Source organism: Suncus etruscus, chromosome 11 (genome assembly GCF_024139225.1).
Source record: "Suncus etruscus isolate mSunEtr1 chromosome 11, mSunEtr1.pri.cur, whole genome shotgun sequence".
In the NCBI taxonomy this organism is placed as follows: domain Eukaryota; kingdom Metazoa; phylum Chordata; class Mammalia; order Eulipotyphla; family Soricidae; genus Suncus; species Suncus etruscus.
Window position 1 is genome coordinate 49,946,314 of NC_064858.1, and position 21,586 is coordinate 49,967,899.

General features: G+C 41.2%; 1 protein-coding gene, 2 non-coding genes and 1 pseudogene across 6 annotated transcripts in view; 2 read left to right on the forward strand and 2 right to left on the reverse strand.

The window, feature by feature from the left end:
• Window positions 1-21,586, forward strand: part of VEZT (vezatin, adherens junctions transmembrane protein) — a 40,360-nt gene that overhangs the window by 16,018 nt on the left and 2,756 nt on the right. For all 4 annotated transcript variants that reach the window (XM_049782827.1, XM_049782825.1, XM_049782826.1 and 1 more), the window contains 5 exons: window positions 1,304-1,454; window positions 3,479-3,807; window positions 8,825-9,018; window positions 17,600-17,700; window positions 18,783-18,990. In XM_049782827.1, coding sequence (XP_049638784.1) covers window positions 1,304-1,454; window positions 3,479-3,807; window positions 8,825-9,018; window positions 17,600-17,700; window positions 18,783-18,990 — 983 coding nt within the window. The remainder of the gene's footprint in view (window positions 1-1,303; window positions 1,455-3,478; window positions 3,808-8,824; window positions 9,019-17,599; window positions 17,701-18,782; window positions 18,991-21,586) is intronic.
• Window positions 1,911-2,014, reverse strand: LOC126023647 (U6 spliceosomal RNA). Its single transcript, XR_007500751.1, has one exon. It is a non-coding gene; the product is annotated as a U6 spliceosomal RNA (small nuclear RNA).
• On the reverse strand, window positions 6,852-6,982 carry LOC126023384 (uncharacterized; annotated as a pseudogene).
• LOC126023591 (U6 spliceosomal RNA) lies at window positions 10,630-10,736 on the forward strand. Its single transcript, XR_007500704.1, has one exon. It is a non-coding gene; the product is annotated as a U6 spliceosomal RNA (small nuclear RNA).

Sequence of the window (21,586 nt, forward strand, 5' to 3'; positions counted from 1 at the left end):
GTGATGCTCAAGGGTTTCTCCTGGCTACGTGCTCAGAAATCACTCCTGGCTTGGGGGCTCATATGGGATGCTGGGGGATTATGGGATGCCAGGGGATCAAACCTCGGTCCATCCTAGGTCAGCGCGTGCAAGGCAAACGCCCTACTGCTGTACCACCGCTCCAGCCCCAACAGATCTTGGAGCCAAAACTTGAAGTCAGAGAGACAGTACAATGGTTAAGGTACTTTGCCTTAACCAGCACGTGGCTAACCCCATTTAAATCCCCAGCACCATATATGATTCCCCAAAGCACCACCACAAATGATTTTTAAGCACAAAGCCAATAATATGCCCTGAGCACAACTGGGTGTGGCCTCCAAACAAAACCAAAATATATATAGCATCAATGTGTACATGGCAGAACAATGTGATTTCCCTGTAGTGTCAGGGGAGAAGATACCCAAATTGAACCACAAGGATAGAGGAGGATAAGTAGAAAGAAGCCAAGATAGGGAAGGAAATTGAGATCTGATGTGTGGCACATAAACTGCAAATAGTCATACATTCAGTGAATATTTACCAAATATGAACTCAGTGCCCAGCATTAAGCAAGTCAGAAAACAGAGCAAGTTGTAATGTAGTAATATAGTAGACAGGGCCCTGCCTCCAGGAATTTAGAGATTAGCCAGGGATAGGGAATAAGAAGGGATAAGCTAATACTGAATTGTGAGGTCCCTAGACCTGTTACTTCTAGATTCTAGGGACCTAGCAATGAACAAGAAAGACTGGAAGGAACATGTTTGCCAGGAGCTTACCTACTAGTGTATAAACCAGTAAGTAAGATGAAATTTGGGAATATAAGTACCTATGCAGAAAACAATTCCAGGGGAACAGGATAAAGCAGTGTTTCTCAACCTTTCCTCAGCCATGGCCCACTTCCAACCTTGTTTCCTTCCTATGCCCCATCCAACTTGTTGGCCCCTTAGTTTTTGTCCCACAGCCCCTTGTCTGTGCCATTTTCACTTGTGACTCTCATGAAATGCCTGCGGCCCATAGCTGGAACCATGTGGTCCCCCATTAAGAAAGACTGTGGGTTACAGCTTTTGATTGTATGTTTGAAGAAAAGCCTCTCCAAGAGGCTGATGTTTAAACTGAAACTTACTCAAGGAGAGTAGCTGTGTGGGAAGAATGTTTCAGTGAAGTGGTCCCACGAGAGAGAGGGAGAGAGAGACTTCTTGCAGTTTAGCATGACTGCTATCCCCTTAGTTCTGTTTTTCATTTGTGTTTTCATTAAAAGGCTTTGTTGATCACCTTAACCTGATTGAACCTACCCCCTGAACTCTGAGAGTGACAATGTAACCAACTACATCTGTGTGGTGCCTTTTAAGGAGCTGGGCCTTGGCCTTAGTGAAGAGCAGATATCAGAAGAGGAAGCATACAATCTTACAGATGGCTACCGCCTGCCTGCACTGAAGGTAATGCCTTTGTGGAAAGGCAGAAGAGGTGCCTTTGGGTTGTGCTTGTGCTTTCTGAACAAAAATGGTGCACCGTCTCTTTTCTGAGTCATTAAATCTCGTTACTGCAAGAGCTTTACACTTGAGTGACACTGCCTGCATTTGTTTATTTTGCAGTTCCTGGTATCCAACCCAGGGCCTCACTTATACACAATCTGTAGAGAGCTGCTCTGAGTACTATCAGCCGTGATCTAAAATATTAGGGCCTCGTGATAGTGCAGCGGGTAGGGCACTTGTTTTGCATATGGCCAACCCAAGTTCAGTACCTGGCAACCTGCGCCTACAGGAGTGATCCCTGAGAGCAGAGCCAGGAGTAAATTCTAAGCACCACCACCTGCAGCCCAAAAACTGGGATGAGGGGAAGGGGGAAATCAGGAAATCAGATATGTCTTGGTGAATAAACCAAAAGTAATTTTTTTTAATATGGAACGCTTCACAAATTTGCATGTCATCCCTGCACAGGGGCCATGCTAATCTCTGTATCGTTCCAATTTTATTATATGTGCTGCCGAAGCGAGCACAAACCAAAAGTAATTTATACAAAGGAAATTAAATACAATTTTTTCTCTTCTAGAGCTTTTTTAAGAAAATAGCTATTACTGCCTTTTATTGCTTGTTTTGTTTTGGGGCCACACCCAACAGCACTCAAGGGCTACTTCTGGCTCTGCACTCAGAAATCACTCCTGGCAGACTCAGGGGACCATATGTGATGCCAGAGATCAAATCCAGATCAGCTGCATGCAAGGCACATGTCCTAACTGCTGTGTCTTGCCCCAGTATTATTGTTTTTGAGTGAGTATCCTATATATGACAAATCCTAATCTAGATTATTTTGTCTCATTTAATCTAAAACCTTGTAGGTATGGTAATCTGTTTCTACAGGAAAGATTAATTCAAAGTGATTTAGCCAAAGCTTAAGTGGCTAAACTGTAAATCCAGGCTTACTCAGTTCCAAGTCCCTGAATTTTCTTTGTAAAGAGTAGTCTCAATGGGGCTGGAGCGATAGCACAGTGGTAGGGTGTTTTCCTTGCATGTAGCGAAACCGGAACTGATTTGATTCCTGGATTTGATCCCCTGCATCCCATATGGTCTCTGAGCAGACCTGGAGCAGTTTCTGAGTGCAGAGCCTGGAGTGGCCCAAAACCCAACCCCTCTCTCCCAAAAGAAGAGTAGTCTCTAACAAGAGAAGAAAATTGTCTGCCACAGAGGCAGGCAGGGAATAGGGCAGCGAGGAAGACAAAAAGGAAATTGGGGACATTGGTGGCATGAAGTGTGTACTGGTAAATGCCACGCCTCCATAAATTTTTAGGGGAATTCAGCCCACCAGATGTATCCTCAGATTTTTCTGGTAGGGTGAACTGAAATAACCCCCACGGGATTCCTCAAAAGGCCCGTTGTGAACGCCTTTTTTCCCCTGCGTGGATGGTTCTGCGTCTCAGCAGGTAAAGGGTATTGTACCTTGTCTGTCTGAAATTCAATCATGAACAGTTTTGTTACTATCTCACAGTGAGTCAATTAAATAATTTACATACACACACACACACATCAAAGAAAAATTAGGAAAATTAAAAAGAAGAAAAGGAAAAAAAGTGTCTCTGATACTGGGCTGGGAAAGAACTCCAAGGCACATGCTTTGCATGTGGAGGCCCAGGTTTGGTTCCCAGCACCACATAATCCTCTGAAGATGGCCAGGAGCATTCCCTGAACAAAGAGCTAGGAGCCCTCTTTGAAAACTTTGGAGTAAATAACACTCTTGTGTTTGTTACCTGCTGAATTGGGGTCCACATGCCTAAATGCCTTGACTGCATAAGTTTGATTAATGTTCATAGCTCATCTTGAGTTAGTTTAATCTCAGCTGTATTCGTAAAGGATAAAGGTAAAAAAAAAAATTCAGAAACTAGATAAACAAATGTTTCACCTGTTTTGAATGTCAACCTATATATCTATTAGTTCTGGTGGTTTTTTGTTCCCCCACCCCACTCCAGGTTTTATACCAACTCTGGGTAGCACAAAGTTCAGAGTTCTTCAGAAGATTAGCCCTGTTACTTTCTACAAATAATTCACCTCCCGGGCTTCTACTTACTCCAGAACTTTTGCCTCATCGTATTTTATCTGATGTGACTGAAGGTCTACCTCATGCTCATTCTGCCTGCTTGGAAGAGCTTAAGCGCAGCTATGAATTCCATAGGTATTTTGAAACCCAGCACCAAACAATACCCCAGCGTTTATCCAAAACCCAGAAGTCCAAGGAACTGAACAGCGTTCACACAGCAGTGCGCAGCTTGCAGCTCCATCTGAAAGCATTACTGAATGAGTAAGTTTAGAAGCCATATAATAGGAAATGTCCCGTGATCAGTAACCTTCATTATTGTGCCATTGTGGTTATTGGCTTATGTCCTAGCTAGAAAAAAGAAGCACAATTGAGACTTGCTGCAGAAAGGATGGTTTATAGCTACGAATATAACAGAGAAACAGTGATTTGTAAATACTATTATTTGGGGGAAGTCATTTATATAGATTTTTTTCTGATTTCAACAGAAAACCTGTAATGATAGGACAAAAGGAGGTATTGCTCACTGTATTTGACAACTATAATGGAGAATGTTTTGAGGAAAGCTGGTTTTGGTTTTGGAGCCATACTTAGCACAGTAATCAGGGCTTACTCCCCGATTTAACCCTCCGGGATCACTCCAGGGAGAACTCGGGGACCATGTGAGATTCCTAGGATAGGACCCAAGTTGGCAGTATATGCAAGGCAAATGCCTACTTGGTTATACTGTCTCTTCTGTCCTGAAAAAAACTATTTGTAAATCTTTTTGTTGGCGGGTGTGGCGGCACACTGGGTGATGCTTAGGGATTACTCTTTGCTCTACACTCAGGAATCACTCCTGGCAGTGCTCAGGGGACCCATAGGGATACCAGTAATTAATACTGTGTCAGCTGTGTGCAAGGTTAGTGCCTATCTCTGGCTCCTGTTTTCAATTCTAAAAGCCAAAAGCTTACCATCTTAGAATATGTGTTACTAGTACCAAAATAGTAAATAGAGGTATTAGATTGTAGTCAAAATTAATATACTATATTCTAATAATTCATGACAAATTTGGACACTTTCTAGTGGCACAGGATTCATTTTTTAGTTTCATTTGAAAGCTGAATTATAGGACCTGTAACTTATATGGTATTATTAGTTATATGTGTATAACTTATATATTATATATGTTATGATATATAAGATTACTTACATTGTATTATCAGCCTCTTCCTTCGCTTCATTTTTTTTTTTTTTTTTGGTTTCTGGGTCACACCCAGCTGAACTCAGGGGTTACTCATGGCTCTGGGCTCAGAAGTTGTCCCTGTCAGGTTCGGGGGACCATATGGGATGCCGAGATTTGAACCAAGGTCCGTCCTGTACTGGCATTTTGCAAGGCAAATGCCTTACCACTGTGCTATTGCTCTGGCCCCTTCGCTTCATATTTTAATATCTTAGTCTGGTTCTTTTTTCCACCTTTACTGTCATTATTTCTGTGACAACCATGAGCTTACTGAAGTTACACTGCTTGCACACTTGTAGTTGTGATGCTCACGCCCTCATTGGTTGCAGTGTTTATCAAGGCTCACACACTAGATGAGGTGCTCTCTAGAGACTGAACGCTTGCTTGCCCTCACACATTTAGGTGGGAGCTCACTGTGGGGTTGACTGCTTGGCAGTGTAGGACACAGCTTACTGTGTAGTGTCACTGAATGATCCTGAATGGCAAACCTTCTATATGCAGCCTGGCTGGGGAGCTCCAGGCTTTGCCACTTTCATATTTGGACACGCACTCTCCTGCTGAGTACACCAAAGGTCCCCTTCTGATTCAGTTTCACCAACTGAAAATGCTACTTTTCTATATTTCTGAATAAACATTTTCAAGTTTTCTTTGTTTTGATTTTGGTTTTTGAATCATACCAGAAGGCTCTAAGGGGCTACTCCTGGCTCTGCACTCAGAAATCACTCCTAGCAGTCTCAGAGTGGGTGGAGGGAGGGAGAGGGAAAAAGAGGAGGAGGGAGAAAAAATGAGGGACAGTGGCCCAGGAGAGAAAGGGTATCTAGATGGAGATGAAATGCAAAATCAAAACAGAAAAAAAAAAAGAAAATGTGAAAAAGGGACTTCATACTTTGAGCAAGTATTGCAGGTTTTGCATAGGAAGTATGAAAAAATGTATACAGTGCCACTACATGTCACCTTTCTAGATAAAGTATAGCTGCCGTAAACCAGCATGTCTGATTTGCACTGCTTTGCCACTACGCATAATGTTTCCATGTTACCTGAAATACCATTTCATACTTTGAAACTATTTTGTGCTTTGTTCTTCCTCTGTGTGTCCACTTTTCTATTCCTGCTCTCACTTGCCTACCTCCCCTCTCTCTCCATAGCACCGGTGCTTGGTGCCTGTGCCCATACCAAGGTATATAGCACAGCAACATAGACCAAAGTCTAGACAAAACATTCTACAGAAGTAATTTATCCTAACTTCACTATAGTCTGCATTTGTATGCTAAAAAGAGGGGGTCACCCGGAGCAGTGCTTGGTACAAGGAGGATGAGGGGGGTGACAGGGCATACCCTCTCCATTGATGTCTGACCCAGCCATGTGGTTTCAATGGCCAAGTTGCTCAAGAGTAGTCAGAGCCACAACTAGTAGCTCTGGGGGTTGGGGCCATTAAGTATTAAGTACCAGAAGATGGAACTCAAGGCCACACATATGCAGGGCTTGTGCTTTTTCCATTTATATTTGTTATTACTTTCTTTTTTCTTTCTTTTTCTTTTCTTTTATTTAAAAATTTTTTATTTTTAATGATAAGAACAATGATGCAAAGAAAGAGGACAAGGTAAAGTTACAGTGGAAGGACAATCATCCATAAACAGAGCTCAGGAGAAATCCCCTTGCTGACGCCTAAATTTTGAACTTACAGTCAAAGAACATTAAGAATAATAAAATAGAACCCATGTACAATTACTTTGTTCACAAGTCCCCAGATTGTAGTACATTATAACATTTCTTAGCAGTACACAAAGCCATCTAAAGCCATGAATATATGTGACTCCTTAAACATTGAAGGCATAGTATTTTTTTTTACATTTTCTTTTTTTTTTTTTTTTTTTTTTTTTTTTTGGTATTTGGGCCACACCCGGCGGTGCTCAGGGGTTACTCCTGGCTGTCTGCTCAGAAATAGCTCCTGGCAGGCACAGGGGACCATATGGGACACCGGGATTCGAACCAACCACCTTTGGTCCTGGATTGGCTGCTTGCAAGGCAAATGCCGCTGTGCTATCTCTCCGGGCCCTTTTTTTTACATTTTCATGTGCATGCATATTAGTTCAAGTTAACATCAAAAGTTTAAGTGGGTTTTTTTTAAGGTTTAGAGTCAACTCTTTCTTTTTCAATTAGCAATAATTGTACCTCAGATAAACCTCATTGATTACAATTCTACCACTGTGCAAAACTTATTAATTTCCTTTGATCCTGCTAAACTTAGGGTCCAAGCGATAGTACAACCCGAGCTGGGTTCAATCCCTGGCATCCAGTATGATACCCCGAGCTCGCCAGTAGTGACTCTGAATGCAGAGCTTATGTACTGTGAGTGTGGCCTCCAAGAAACCAATCCTGCTAAACTTGATATATAAACAATTTTTTTCATGTATTATTTCCTAGGATAGTTTCCCAAGGTGGGCAATAATATGGTTCTCTGGGTGGAGCTGGTATGAGAGGGGTACAGATAGAGGATCACACTCCGTTCATTCCAGAGTACACTGAGTCTTTTTTTTTTTTTTTTTTACTAAAACAGTGGGCAAGCCAAATAAGTGCGGGAAGTTCTGTCTAGAATGACTTTATTTTTTGTGCTTATTTGTGTTGAGTACATTTTTCAGTGCCCCCTTAAAGACTTCCTTCTATCCCCTTCCTTCCCTGCTCTCCTGCTGCAGCAACAGTCAGCTCCTCTGAGGTCTGATTCTCTTGATAGAGTATCTTTTTCTTTCTCTGATGTGTGCTTTTGGGTCTGCAATCAGCTCTGACTCTGGACAAATTTCTCCATTTCTCTAGTCTAATTGCCTCATCTGTAAAGTGAAAAGAAAATGTCATCACACTCTTTATGTTTTCCTGGTTTGTTTTTGTTTTTGTTTTTGTTTTTGGTTTTTGGGTCACAAAAAACCCCGGCGGTGCTCAGGGGTTGTTACTCCAGGCTGTCTGCTCAGAAATAGGTCCTGGCAGGCACGGAGGACCATATGGGACACCGGGATTTGAACCAACCACCTTTGGTCCTGGATCGGCTGCTTGCAAGGCAAATGCTACTGTGCTATCTCTCCGGGCCCTCCTGTTTTTTTTTTTTTTTTATGGTTTTTTCTTTATGTTTTCCATTTATTCTTAGAAGTAGGAGATGAGTTCAGTCCTTTTGTTCATAAAACTATGTGTATTTTATGTATTATGTGTCCAAGGAATAGTCATTGACTAAGTATATGATAATTTATTTAATTTATATATAATTATATATAATTTATATGATAATTTATGTATATACATTATATAGGGCTGGAGCGATAGCATAGCAGTAAGGCATTTGCCTTACATGCGGCCAACATAGGACAGACCCCAGATCAAATCCTGGCATCCCATATGGTCCTCTGAGCCTGCTAGGAGCAATTTCTGAGAGCAGAGTCAGGAGTAACTCCTGAGTGCCACTGGGTGTGACCCCAAAACAAAACAAAAACAAAAACAAAAAAAGACACATATCATGGAACTTATATTTAACCAGTGTTAGCATACTATACAATTTAGTGGCATCATTTCCATATACAGTGTTGTTGTGCCATTTGACCACCTCCTGTCTTCAGAACTTTTCTCATAAGTATATGTCTAAAACAAGTCATGGGAATCCTTAGCTTTTTGTGTGTGTGTGTGTGTTTGGTTTTTGGGCTACACCCAATGACACTCGGGGGTTACTCCTAGCTCTGCACTCAGAAATCAGAAATTGCCTCTTGCTTGGGGGACCAAAAGGGATATCAGGCAAACACCCTACCACTATGCTATCACTCTGGCCCAGCTTTGCTTTTCTTTTTTTTTTTTTTTTTTTGGTTTGGTTTTTGGTTTTTGGGTCATACCCGGCAGCGCTCAGGGGTTACTCCTGGCTCTATGCTCAGAAATCACTCCTGGCAGGCTCGGGGGAGCATATAAGATGCTGGGATTCAAACCACCATCCTTCTGCATGCAAGGCAAATGCCCTACCTCCGTGCTATTTCTCCAGTCCCTTTTCATTTTTTATTGTAAAAAAATCTATTTGTTTTTCTTTAATAGGGTGATAATTCTGGAAGATGAACTTGAAAAGCTTGTTTGTACTAAAGAAACTCAAGAACTAGTGTCAGAGGGTTATCAAATCCTAGACCAGAAATTAAAGTTGATTGAGCCCCATGTTCAAGCAAGTAATAGTTGCTGGGAAGAGGCCATTTCTCAAGTGGACAGACTGCTTCGAAGAAATACAGATAATAAAGGTATCTATGAGAGAGTTCTTTTACATTTATTTCACATTTTATAGACATATGCCATTCTGATCATATATTGGGGTTGTATCCAGGTCAGCTACGTGCAAGGCCAATACCCTACCCCACTGTACTATCTTCCTTCCCCAGTCAGAGGAGGGAGGGAGGGAGGGAGAAAGGGAGGGGAGAGTGAGAGAGAGAGGAGAGAGAGAAAGAGAGGAGAGAGAAAGGGAGAGAGAGAGGAGAGAGAGAAAGAGAGAGAGACAGAGACAGACAGAGAGAGAGAGAGAGAGAGAGAGAGAGAGAGAGAGAGAGAGAGAGAGAGAGAGAGAGAGGAGAGATAGAGAAATCCTCAGGGTCACATGAGAACCACAAGATATGGCCCAAAGTCATACATACCCTCCACCACCATATACTCAAAAACAAAAATTACTTTAAATATTTACAGATAGTATCTAAGTGGCGTAACAGATATAGCCACATATCGGTGGCAATAGTTCTTGAATGTATGGTCATTTATGTAACTGGAATATGAGAGTGCCATATTCTGGAAAGTGAGAAAGGATTCTGGTGGAATGGGGTGTGGCGCAGTGGAACAGCGTATGCCTCAACTATGTGACACTGGGGTCTGATTTCCAGCAGCAGAAACCAGAGTTGGAGGCAAGAGGGAAGCTCAGAATTTATTAGTAAGCTGCTTTCATTTGACCCAGATGTTATTATTCATTATAGAAATTTATTGTAAATTCTTGCATATTCATTTTTTAAATTGCCTAACTGAGTTGATCCTATGTTTATCCCGTCTTTGTGAGAGTAATCAGATTTATGGATAGAAATTCTAAAACCAGGGCACCCGAGGTAGCGATAGCTCAGCTGTAGGCGTTCGCCTTGCACTTGGCTGCCAAGAATGGACCTGGCTTCTATCCCCAGTATCTCATATGGTCCTTCAAGCCAGGAGCAGTTTCTGAGCACATAGCCAGGAGTAACCTCTGAGCATCACTCAGTGTGGCCCAAAAACAAAAAGAAAAGAAATTCTAAGACCAAAGGTGATCAACACTTTCTCATCTTATCAGTCATTGTTTTATCTGTAGCTAGATAAGGGATACATTTTTAGTACTTTAAACAAATGAAATAAACTTAAATAATTAAAAGTCTTAACTTTTTTGTTTCTTTTTGGGCCACACCCAAAAACACCCCAGTGTCTCTTAGGGCTTACTCTTGGCTCTGTACTCAGGGATCATTCCTGGTGGTGTTAGAGGGAAATATATGGTACCAAGAATGGAATCCAGGTATGCCGCATGCAAGGGAAGTATCTCATTCACTGTACTCTCAAGCCTGGAAAAATTTTAACTTGTGTGCCAATATTTATGTACAATTGAACTTTGTAATGAGAAGTCCAAATAGAACATTTGGGTACCTTTAAAAAAATTTGGGGGGGGGGGGGCCGGCGTGGTGGGGCAAGATGTAAGGTGTCTGCCTGCCAGCGCTAGCCTAGGACGAACTGAGGTTCGATCCCCCGGCGTCCCATATGGTCTCCCAAGCCAGGAGTGACTTCTGAGCGCATAGCCAGGAGTAATCCCTGAGCATCACTGGGTGTGGCCCAAAAACCATTAAAAAAAAAAATTTGTGCTCACTTCAGCAGCACATATACTAAAATTGGAATGATACAGAGAAGATTAACATGGCCCCTGCGCAAGGATGACACAAATTCATAAATTTTTTTGTTTGTTTTTGGGCCACATCCAGTGAGCTCAGGGGTTACTCCTGGCTATGAGCTCAGAAATAGCTCCTGGTTTGGGGGACCATATGGGACGCTGAGGAATTAAACCACGGTCTGTCCTAGGTCAGCAGCATGCAAGGCAAATGCCCTACTGCTGCTACCTACCACTGCTGCAGCCTCCTTAAAAAATTTTATATTGAGGCCAGAGAGATAGCACAGCGGTAGGGCATGCAGCCAACCCAGGATGGACAGTGGTTCAAATCCCAGCATCCTATATGGTCCTCTGAGCCTGCCGGGAGCGATCTCTGAGTGTAGAGCCAGCAGTAACCCCTGAACATTGCCAGGTGTGGCTCGAAACCAAAAATAAATAAATAAAAAATTTTATATCGAGGCACCTTGATTTCCAGTAATGTTAACAGTGGTTTCATGCACACGTAACTTCATTCCACTGCCCACCATGAGTGCCTTCTTCCCTCTACCAGTGTTTGAGTCCCTTATCTAGGAATAGAAACAATTGGCAAAGACCATTTGGTACTAGAAATTGTACCTCATTTACCCTTCCTAGTCAGTGTGTCTTAAGATTATGAGTGAGTCAGTCCCTTAAAGATAATAATTAAATCTGCCTCGAAAGGATGGTGAGAAAGCTCTAAGAACTAGTGTACTTGCTTTGCCTGCACAAGTCTGGGTTCAGTTCTCAGTACTGCATGTTTCCCCTGAGCACAGTGGAAGTGACCCCTAAGAAATGTGCCAAGAGCCCCCCCCCCAATTATTGACGTCAAATCATTTGGCCATTGAAAAGCTCTTACTTTTGCAGGAAGGGTAACCACTAGGCTTCACACAAACAAGGCAAATGCTCTAATGCTGAACTACCTCCTGGTTCTATAAGCTATTTCTTATGCTTTACATATATGTTAATTTTGTTTAGCTAATAATGATATGAATTAAGAAGTAATTCACAATTTTTGTTCACAAATGCTTACAATGGCTATGGCTTAAATTTTTTAAAAGAGGAGATAGTACAGGGGGTAAGATGTTTGTTTTGCATGAGACTGATCATCAGATCCTCTATGGTTCCCCAAATCTGGCCAGGAGTGATCTCTGAGTACAGAGACAGGAGTAAGTCCTAAGAACAGCTGGATATGGCCCCAAACAACAAGTAGTGCTTCCATTAGCCACATCTTTTTGTTAGTCATTTCAAAATTATAGGGGTGTAATGAGAATATTTTGAAGTATCACTTTTGCTTTATCTATGTCTGATCCGCACCCAAGCTGTATTATCAGCCATGTATCCAGCCTCACTTTGGGAAATGACCTTTAAGATTTAGTTGACCATTTAGTTTTAAAGTTTTTTGTCTTGGTACTTATTTTACTAAGAAGTAGTGCTGTTAGGGGCCAAGGAAATGACTCCATGAACTAGAGTGGATTCTTTATATGCTGGCATCTCCAGTTTTGATCCCCAGCAGAGCATAGTGCTCCCAGTACCAAACTGGGAGATTCTTCCACTCCCACCCAATCTCTTATATATATATTTCTTATATATATATATTTCATTGGCACTTTTGAAATTATGGACATTCTCCTTCATAGTCAGATTATAACATCAAAATTATGAAGTGAACGCTTTATAAATATTATTTCCTCAAATAAATCCCTCCATAAAGCATTACAGATTCCATTTGACCCACGTTATTATTCCTATAATTTACTTCAGAATAGAAAAAAATTAACATTCACACAAAAGTCAATCCACAGATAGTTATAGTGGCTTTATTTTATGACTAAACACTAGAAGTAGCCAAGTGTTGCTTCAACTAATGACTATTTTTTTCTTCCAGTCAAGCAATAGAATACTGGGGCCGGAGAGATGGCATGGAGGTGGGGCATTTGCCTTGCATGCAGAAGGACGGTGGTTCAAATCCCGGCATCCCATATGTTCCCCCAAGTCTGCCAGGAGTGATTTCTGAGCGTAGAGCCAGGAGGAATCCCTGAGCACTGCCGGGTGTGACACCCCCCGCAAAAAGGGGAGACAATAGAATACTATTTAGCCATGAAAAGGGAAACTACTGATGAATCAAGGTGGCTGAACCTCCTTCATTATGCTAATCAGAGTATTGCATTATACATCATCTCTTTATTAAAAAAAAAAACTTTAACCTGCAAAAAAAACGTATAAAATAATTTGAGCTGACTTTTGGGGGGGGTTGGGGCCACACCCGTTTGATGCTCAGGGGTTACTCCTGGCTAAGTGCTCAGAAATTGCCCCTGGCTTGGGGGGACCATATGGGATCGCCGGGGGATCGAACTGCGGTCTTTCCTTGGCTAGCACTTGCAAGGCAGACACCTTACCTCTAGCACCACCTCGCCGGCCCCTGAGCTGACTTTTTAAGCAGAGATGATGTCTGTATTAATGGCTACAATGAGCACATTTTGCAATGCATAGCTTTTCGAAGCGGGGTTTGAAGCAGGACACAGCAACTCTCAGCTCCAGAGACATACAGAGACATAAACACAGGGCTTAGCTTGTTATGACAGTGTTTGCCGAGGTCAAACGGTATGTGCCCCCCCTTTACGAAGCCTCACTATTTGAGAAACACATATTTGAGAAGTCCCACTATTTGAGAAGCACTGTGCTAACTGAATGAAGTCAGGTTTTTTTTATAAATTATATAATGTTCTTAAAACAGTAAGGCTTAATAGAAATAGAGAAAAATCAATGATTACTAGAATTTGAAGAAGAGAGATAAATAGAGAATAAAAACAAGTAAGATTGTATTTTGAGGTTATGGAATCATTTTAGATCTTGGCTTTCCTGATTGTGTGAGTCTATATTTTGCCTGAACTCCTAAAATATGTCAGCTTTTTTTTTTTTTTTTTGGTTTTTGTTTTTTGGGCCACACCCAGCGGCATTCAGGGGTTACTCCTGGCTATCTGCTCAGAAATTGCTCCTGGCACCGGGTGACCACATGGGATGCCGGGATTCTAACCAGCCACCTTAGATCCTGGGATCGGCTGCTTGCAAGGCAAAAGCCGCTGTGCTATCTTTCCGGCCCCATCTGTCAGCTCTTTTAGCTTCCATTCCTAGTCCTTACTTGAATGATAACACTTTGCGGCTGCCAAATGATAATTTTCTAATTTTATTTTTCTTTTTATACTTTATCACTATAAATACTTTGTTTGATACATCTTAATTAATTTTATTCATTTTTTTAAATATGATCAAAGGAAGTGAACACTGTTTTTACTGTCTGTCTGATACTCACCCAAGCTCTATCATCAGCCATTTTGGGAAATGGCCTTTAAGATTTAGTTGACCCAGGGCTGGCGAGGTGGTGCTAGAGGTAAGGTGTCTGCCTTGCAAGCGCTAGCCAAGGAAGGACCGCGGTTCGATCCCCTGGCGTCCCATATGGTCCCCCCACGCCAGGGGCAATTTCTGAGCGCTTAGCCAGGAGTAACCCCTGAGCATTAAACGGGTATGGCCCGAAAACCAAAAAAAAAAAAAAGATTTAGTTGACCCAATAGTTTTAAATTTTTTGTCTTGGTACTTATTTTATTAAGAAGTAGTGCTGTTAGGGGCCAAGGAAATGGCTTCATGGATTAGAGTGGATGCTTTGTATGCTGGCATCCCCAGTTTTGATCCCAGCAGAGCATAGTTCTCCCAGTACCAACTGAGATATTCTTCCTCTCCCACCCAATCTATATATATAACTTTTTTTTTTGTTTCTTTGTTTTTTTGTTTTGGCCACACCCGGTGATTCTCAATGGTTACTCCTGGCTATGTACTCAGAAATTGCTTCTGGTTTGGGGGACCATATGGGACACTGGGGGATCAAACCACAGTCCATCCAACATTAGCATGTGCAAGGCAGACGCCCTACCGCTTGTGCCACTGTTCCCACCCCTGTAATGTGTAACATCACTTTTTTCTTCTAGAGATTTTATACAAATATTATATTGAATATAGAATATCACTTACACTGTTTTATCATTGATGGTATATATGGTGTACGCTTTATGTACCCTTTTATGAACCATCTTCATCAACCTTAAGATATGATCAGCCTTTTCCTATGTGTAAGAGCAATTGGTAAATTGAACTGCTTACTTAAGTATTTTGCCCACTTTTCTTTCGATTTTTCATTTTCTTACTGATGTGCAGTAGTTCTATCATAGATCAAGGAAATATTCCCTCTGTGACATGAAATACAAATACTTCTTGTTTTGTCATATAACTTTGGACTGTTTACAGTACAAATTATTTTATTTTGGGGCCACACCCAGAAATGATCAGGTATTACCAGTGACTCTGAGGACCATATGGAATGCTGAGGATAAGAGCCCAGGTTGGCCACATACAAGGCAAATGCCCTCCCCATTGTGTTATTTCTCCACAGCAGTCTTCCTTAAAAAAAAATTTGTTTGTTTGTTTTATTTTTGCTTTTTTTGGCACACCCAGTGACACTCAAGGTTACTCCTGGCTATGCGCTCAGAAATCGCTCTTGGCTTGGGGCATATGGGACGCCAGGGGATTGAACCTCGGTCCATCCTAGGTTACTACTTACAGGGCAGATGCCCTACCGCTTGAGCCACCATTCCCGTTCCCTTTTACTTTTTTGGTTTCTTTATTTTTTTCTATTTTTTAACATATTTTAAAAATTATTCTTTTTTTTTTTTTTTTTTGGTTTTTGGTCCACACCCGGCAGTGCTCAGGGGTGACTCCTGGCTGTCTGCTCAGAAATAGCTCCTGGCAGGCACGGGGGACCATATGGGACACCGGGATTCGAACCAACCACCTTTGGTCCTGGATCGGCTGCTTGCAAGGCAAACGCCGCTGTGCTATCTCTCCGGGCCCAAAAATTATTCTTAAATTAAAATTGATTCAGTTCCTTTCTGGTGAAAATTCCGGTTTGTATCAATTTTTTAGTCGGTTGAGGGACCAGAGATTTCTGAACATAAATCATTTGCAGCAATCATTGTGCTAAGTCTCCTTTAATAAGAGAAATAAATATGTTCACCATATTCATCATAGTTTTACAAATAACTAATTAAAAATGTATTTACCCGAAAATCATGTAACTAGTAAATGGCAAGAACTGGAATTTAAACCAGGTGTGTCCAATTCTAGCTCTGAACCAATGTTTCTCAGCATTTTTCTCACTGTGACCTTCTGATCTTGTTTCTTTCTTGGGATCCCTCTGTGTTACAAATTGCCCCCTGGGAATAACCTGAGGGTCCATAGCAATGCCATATGGCCCCAGTTGAAAAACACTATTGCCAAAAGCTATGCATCTCACTGACTTGGTATTAGTTATTCCTTAATTTTATTAACAGACTAGTCATCTTTCCATAATTTTTCCTCAAATATGTCTTCCAAAAAATAGTTATCGTTACTATCTAAAGGTAAAAATCTAGACACTTAAAAGCAAAAAAAAAAAAAAAATCTAGACACTTAAAACAAACTTCTTGTTAAGCAGAGGTTATGAATAGAGATGGAGAACTGGATATGAGACTTAAGTAATTCTGTGGTTAGATACAAACTCCAGATTTATTTTTGGTTTGGGGCCACACCTGGCCATGTTTAGGGGTTACTCCTGGCTCTGCACACAGAAATTGCTCCTAGCTGGCTCAGGGGACCATATGCAATGCTGGGTCAGCCGTGTGTAAGCCAAACACCCTACACTGTGCCATTGCTCTGGTCCCAAAACCCAAGTTTAAAAAAGTTTTTTGTGGGCTGGAACCATAGCACAGAGGTAGGGCATCTGCCTTGCATGCATCCAACCCTGGAAGGACCCCGGTTCGATTCCTGGCATCCCATATGGTTTCCTGTGCCTGCCAGGAGTGATTTCTGAGTACAGAGCCAGGAGTAATCCCTGATCACTATTGGGTGTGACCCAAACCACCCCCCCCCCCCAAAAAGTTTTTTTGTGAGGTAATGCCCACCATGTTCAGGGCTTGTTCTTGGCTCCATGCTCAAGGATCATTCCTATTCCTAGCAAGACTAGGCCACCATATGTGGTGCTGGCAGATAAGTGCCCTACCTGCTTTCTCAGATAACCCCAACTCCAATTTTCATTAGTATTAAACTTATCTGGATGACCTTTCAAGTTTTTGTAAAATTAATTTTCAATTCTAACATCTAAAAATAAACATAATTGAGTATGATACAATATTGAAGTGTGTGATAAGGGAGACAGTGGTTTTCAGTATTTGGAAAGTTCTTGTTATGGGCACATGCTAAGGGGAGGTTAGGAAGGAAGAAAGAGAACCTATGCTTGAAGAGTTTAATTTAATAGATTAATAGTTTCTATTAATGTTATTGTCCTTTTCTGCAACTTTTTTTGTGGGGGAGGAAGGGAGACTTTGTGCCACACCTGATGATGCTCATGGCTTACTCCTGCCATATTTAGGGGACCATAGAGGAGGCTGGGATTAGAACCGGAGCCAACCACATGCAAATGCCCTGCCTGCTCTGGATGCTTAACTTTAATATTCTTAATTTATCTGTAAAGTAAGGCTAAGAATTAAAATATATACAATTGGCAAAATATTGAAACCAAGAATGATTTTTAATGGAGGTTCAATCATTTCTGTGTGACCTATTAAAGGATTTTGTTTGTTTTGTGTGTGTGTGTGTGTGTGTGTGTGTGTGTGTGATATAAAGAAATTAATTTAGAGAAATGTGAGAGGAGGGAAGGAGAGATATATATTCAAGAGAGAAGATAGGCTTTACCAGTAAGGGATAAAAATGAGAGTCCACATCTCAGGTTGGGTTGAGAGTGGGTCGAACCCCAGGGTGCTGAATAAAGTAAAAAGAAGGAAAAGAAAATAAGTAAAAAGAAAGGAACTCTACATCTGAGGTGTGACCTATTTCTTTTGAAGGCAAGACTGAAGGGGCCTGTGTAAAACCTCGCTGTGCAGTAAGCCCCCCAGCGCAGCCCTCTCTCCACATTGCAGACAAAGATCCCATCCCCGAGGAGCAGGTATGGATAAAAATTACTGCAAAACTAACCTCCCTTTCTCTGTAAGTAACACAGATAATTGTTGAACAAGCTGTCGAATTATTGTTTCTCATGGAGTTCAAATTGATAACATTTTTGTTATCAGGTCATTATGGTTAGTACCTTAAATAAGAATCCACCAGCAGATTTTTCCTATTATTTATATTATTATTGTTATTATTATTATTTTGGTTTTGTGTTATTTGGGCCACGTCTAGATGCACTTAGGTGTTACTCCTGGCCCTGCACTCAGAAATCGCTTCTGGCAGGCTCAGGGGACCATATAGGATGCTGGGGATCAAACCCAGGTCTGTTCCAGGTCGCCTGTGTGTAAGGCAAACGCCCTACCACTGTGCTATCACTCTGGCCCATAGTCTTCATATTAAATTAAATTTGAGGGCCGGGCGGTGGCGCTGGAGGTAAGGTGCCTGCCTTGCCTGCGCTAGCCTAGGACGGACCGCGGTTCGATCCCCCGGCGCCCCATATGGTCCCCCAAGAAGCCAGGAGCAACTTCTGAGCGCATAGCCAGGAGTAACCCCTGAGCGTCACAGGGTGTGGCCCAAAAACCAAAAAAAAAAAAAAAAAATTAAATTTGATTTAAAGCATGTTAAAGCTATTAAACACATTAAAATTAGTATATGACAAAAGGTACATGATTCAGTGTTGAAACATTTTATCTTGATCTGAGTAGCGTTACCAATAAATGTATGGGCATGAGAAGTGCCCGACTCTACTTGAATCACTTGTGTGTCATTAAACTATAGTTGAGCAAATAATCCTTTATCATTTTTTTTTTTTTGATCTTTGGGCCACACCCGGCGGTGCTCAGGGGTTACTCCTGGCTGTCTGCTCAGAAATAACTCCTGGCAGGCCCGGGACCATATGGGACACCAGGATTCGAACCAACCACCTTAGGTCCTGGATTGGCTGCTTGCAAGGCAAACACCGTTGTGCTATCTCTCCGGGCCCTATAATTCTTTATCTTAATGTGGAAATACATACCGATATATCTCTAGTACCATTAAAATGATCTTGACAATAAAGAACTTTTTTTTAATTTTCAGGAATTAGAAGCCTATGTAGATGATATGGACATTGACAGTGATTTTAGAAAAGACGATTTTTGTTACTTGTCTCCAGAAGATAAAGAGAGACAGAAACGTGAACATGAAGAGTCTAAGAGGGTACTCCAGGAATTAAAATCTGTGCTGGGATTCAAAGCCTGTGAGGCAGAAAGGCAGAAGTGGAAGCAGCTTCTCTTCAGTGACTATGGTAAGCGCCGCTTTCAGAGTCAAAGTTCGCTTCAGTGAGGAGAGACTTTCATTGTGAGTCACATAGTCTTAATGGTGTTGTCGAATTCAGATGTCATTTCAAGTCCTAAGTCTTTGGAGCTGTTAGATTCAGATAGCTCTAATTTTAGGGATTCCCTCAATAAATATACTCAAGAAAAGAATATAAACCAATGTAATATAATTGAGATTGTGAAATCATACTTTTTCATCACTTGATTTTTTTATTTGTTTTGGGGTGAGCAGTTAATCAAAAAATACTATTTTCTGAGTTAGTGAAGTTGGGGTTCTAAACTGTGATTTTCATTTTATATTATAAAAATATCTATGAAGGGACCAGAGAGATAGCACAGTGGTAGGACATTTGCCTTGTGCGCAGTCAATCCAGGGCGGACAGTGATTCGAATCCTGACATCCCATATGGTCCCCCGTGCCTGCCAGGAGCGACTTTGGAGCGCAGAGCCAGGAGTAACCCCTGAGCGCCACTGGGTGTGACCCAAAAACCAAATATATATATATATATATCAATGAAGAACAAATGTTACTTGCTATTGAAGCAAATAAGTAAGGAACTAGGCCACTTCACTACATCATTGGAGTTAACGATGGGTTTGAGCACTTTCGTGGGTGAGTGAAGAGAAGAGAAAGAAAAAGGTGGGCATATTTTTCCCTGCGCTTATATGTGGACCAAGTTGAAAGACTGCTAATTTTGATATTTTTTTCCTTAAATTCTTTTATTTTGCATCCTTCTCTTTGGTTAAATTTCACAGGGGGTGACAAGAGAATGAAGGGATGCTTAATACTTGGGAATATCAAACTATCAAATTTCTAGTGGAGAAATGAATTCCCAGGCATTTATGAGATGTAAAATGATATTTCCCTTCATCTTAGAGTATCTGTGTGAAATCCAAAATCACCTATCTTCCTTTCCTTTTCTCTTGTCACCTGCAGTAGATCATCATTTATACTTCTGGAGAGTTCTTCTGTGTTCTCTTCTTTAGAGCCCTGATTTTTTATGTATTTGTGTTATTATATATAATCATTATATGTAAGGCAAACACCCTATCAGCTGTACTACCACCATTCAGGCTCATTTCTTGGTTTTTATCCTTATTTCTTTCCATGGGCCTCCTTTATTGCCCTTTTTCTTAGGAGTTATAGTATTATAACTAATAAACAGTTTAAAATAGCTATAAAAATAATATATTTTTATGCTACTGTATAAATAATATAACAGCACCCTATTGGCTGGCTTCATTTTCAACACTTTCTTCTAAGCTATACTTTTATTTTATTTGTTTGTTTTGGTTTGGTTTTGGGCCCAGATCCAGCAATGCTTCAGGAGTTACTCCTGGCTCTGCACTCTGCACATGACTGAGTTTCAGTCATGCAAGGAACACCACCCTTCACCAGTGTTCTTTGCATGACTGAAATCCCACTACAATCATATTTGTAATCAAGCTGTTTAAATAAATTGAAAGAAAAACTAAAGAGATGAATGAGAAATAATATTTTTGGAAATTATTGACGCACAATAAATTCATTGAAGCACCAAAAAAAAAAAAAGAAAGAAAGAAAGAAAGAAATCTCTCCTGGCAGGAGACTCAGGGGAGGACCTTAAAAGGATGTCAGGATTAAAACCAAGTCTATCCCGGCTTTATCCTGGGTCGGCTGCATGCAAGGCAAATGCCCTACCACTATGCTGTACTCCAGCCCCTAAGTTATACTTTTATACACAGGTTCTGATAGCTTCTACCCCTGCAAACTCCTCTTATTTTTTCTCAGACATTATTTTGTCTCCCTCTTACAGTGACTCCTCCCCTTCTTATGGTGTTCTATCTAAATTCCTGTGCCTAGTTGCAAGTCTCCCCACTATACCCAATTCATTGCTGATGTACCTGTTTTCATCTCATTGTTTATCTAATTAACTGGACATTGATGCACAAAGCAGCTGTTTTTAGTTCACTTTACCAGAATTCTGTCTCTTCAATAGTCTGCCTTCTGTATGCTCCCCTCCCTGAATCCTCCTGATCTACTCTTGTTCTGCCACCTCTCCTACACTGCAGCCCCTCATGCCACAGGGCACACTAGACAAGTGAAAGAAAGGAAGCCCTGAGCAGCAGCAGAGTAGATCGAGGTTCCCAGAAGCAAGCCACCTGTTCACAGATTGGGCCCACTTATTCAAGATTTAGCCTACTAAAACCAGATATTAAAAATATGTTTCTGGGGCCAGAGAGATAGCATGGAGGTAAGGCATTTGCCTTTCATGCAGAAGGTCCGTAGTTCGAATCCCAGCGTCCCATATGGTCCCCCGTGCCTGCCAGGAGCGATTTCTGAGCATAGAGCCAGGAATAACCCCTGAGCACTGCCGGGTGTGACCCAAAAACCAAAAAAAAAAAAATATATATATATGTTTCTGACACTATTGTTCTTCACATGTTTAGATTTGTGTCCCTGTATTTGAATTAAAATCTTTTTAAATGGGGGCTTTAATTGTCTCCTACAGTGTTCATTTAGCAAATTTGTCCATTCAACAAATTTTTATTTAAGGCACTGTTTACAATGATTCCCTAGCACAT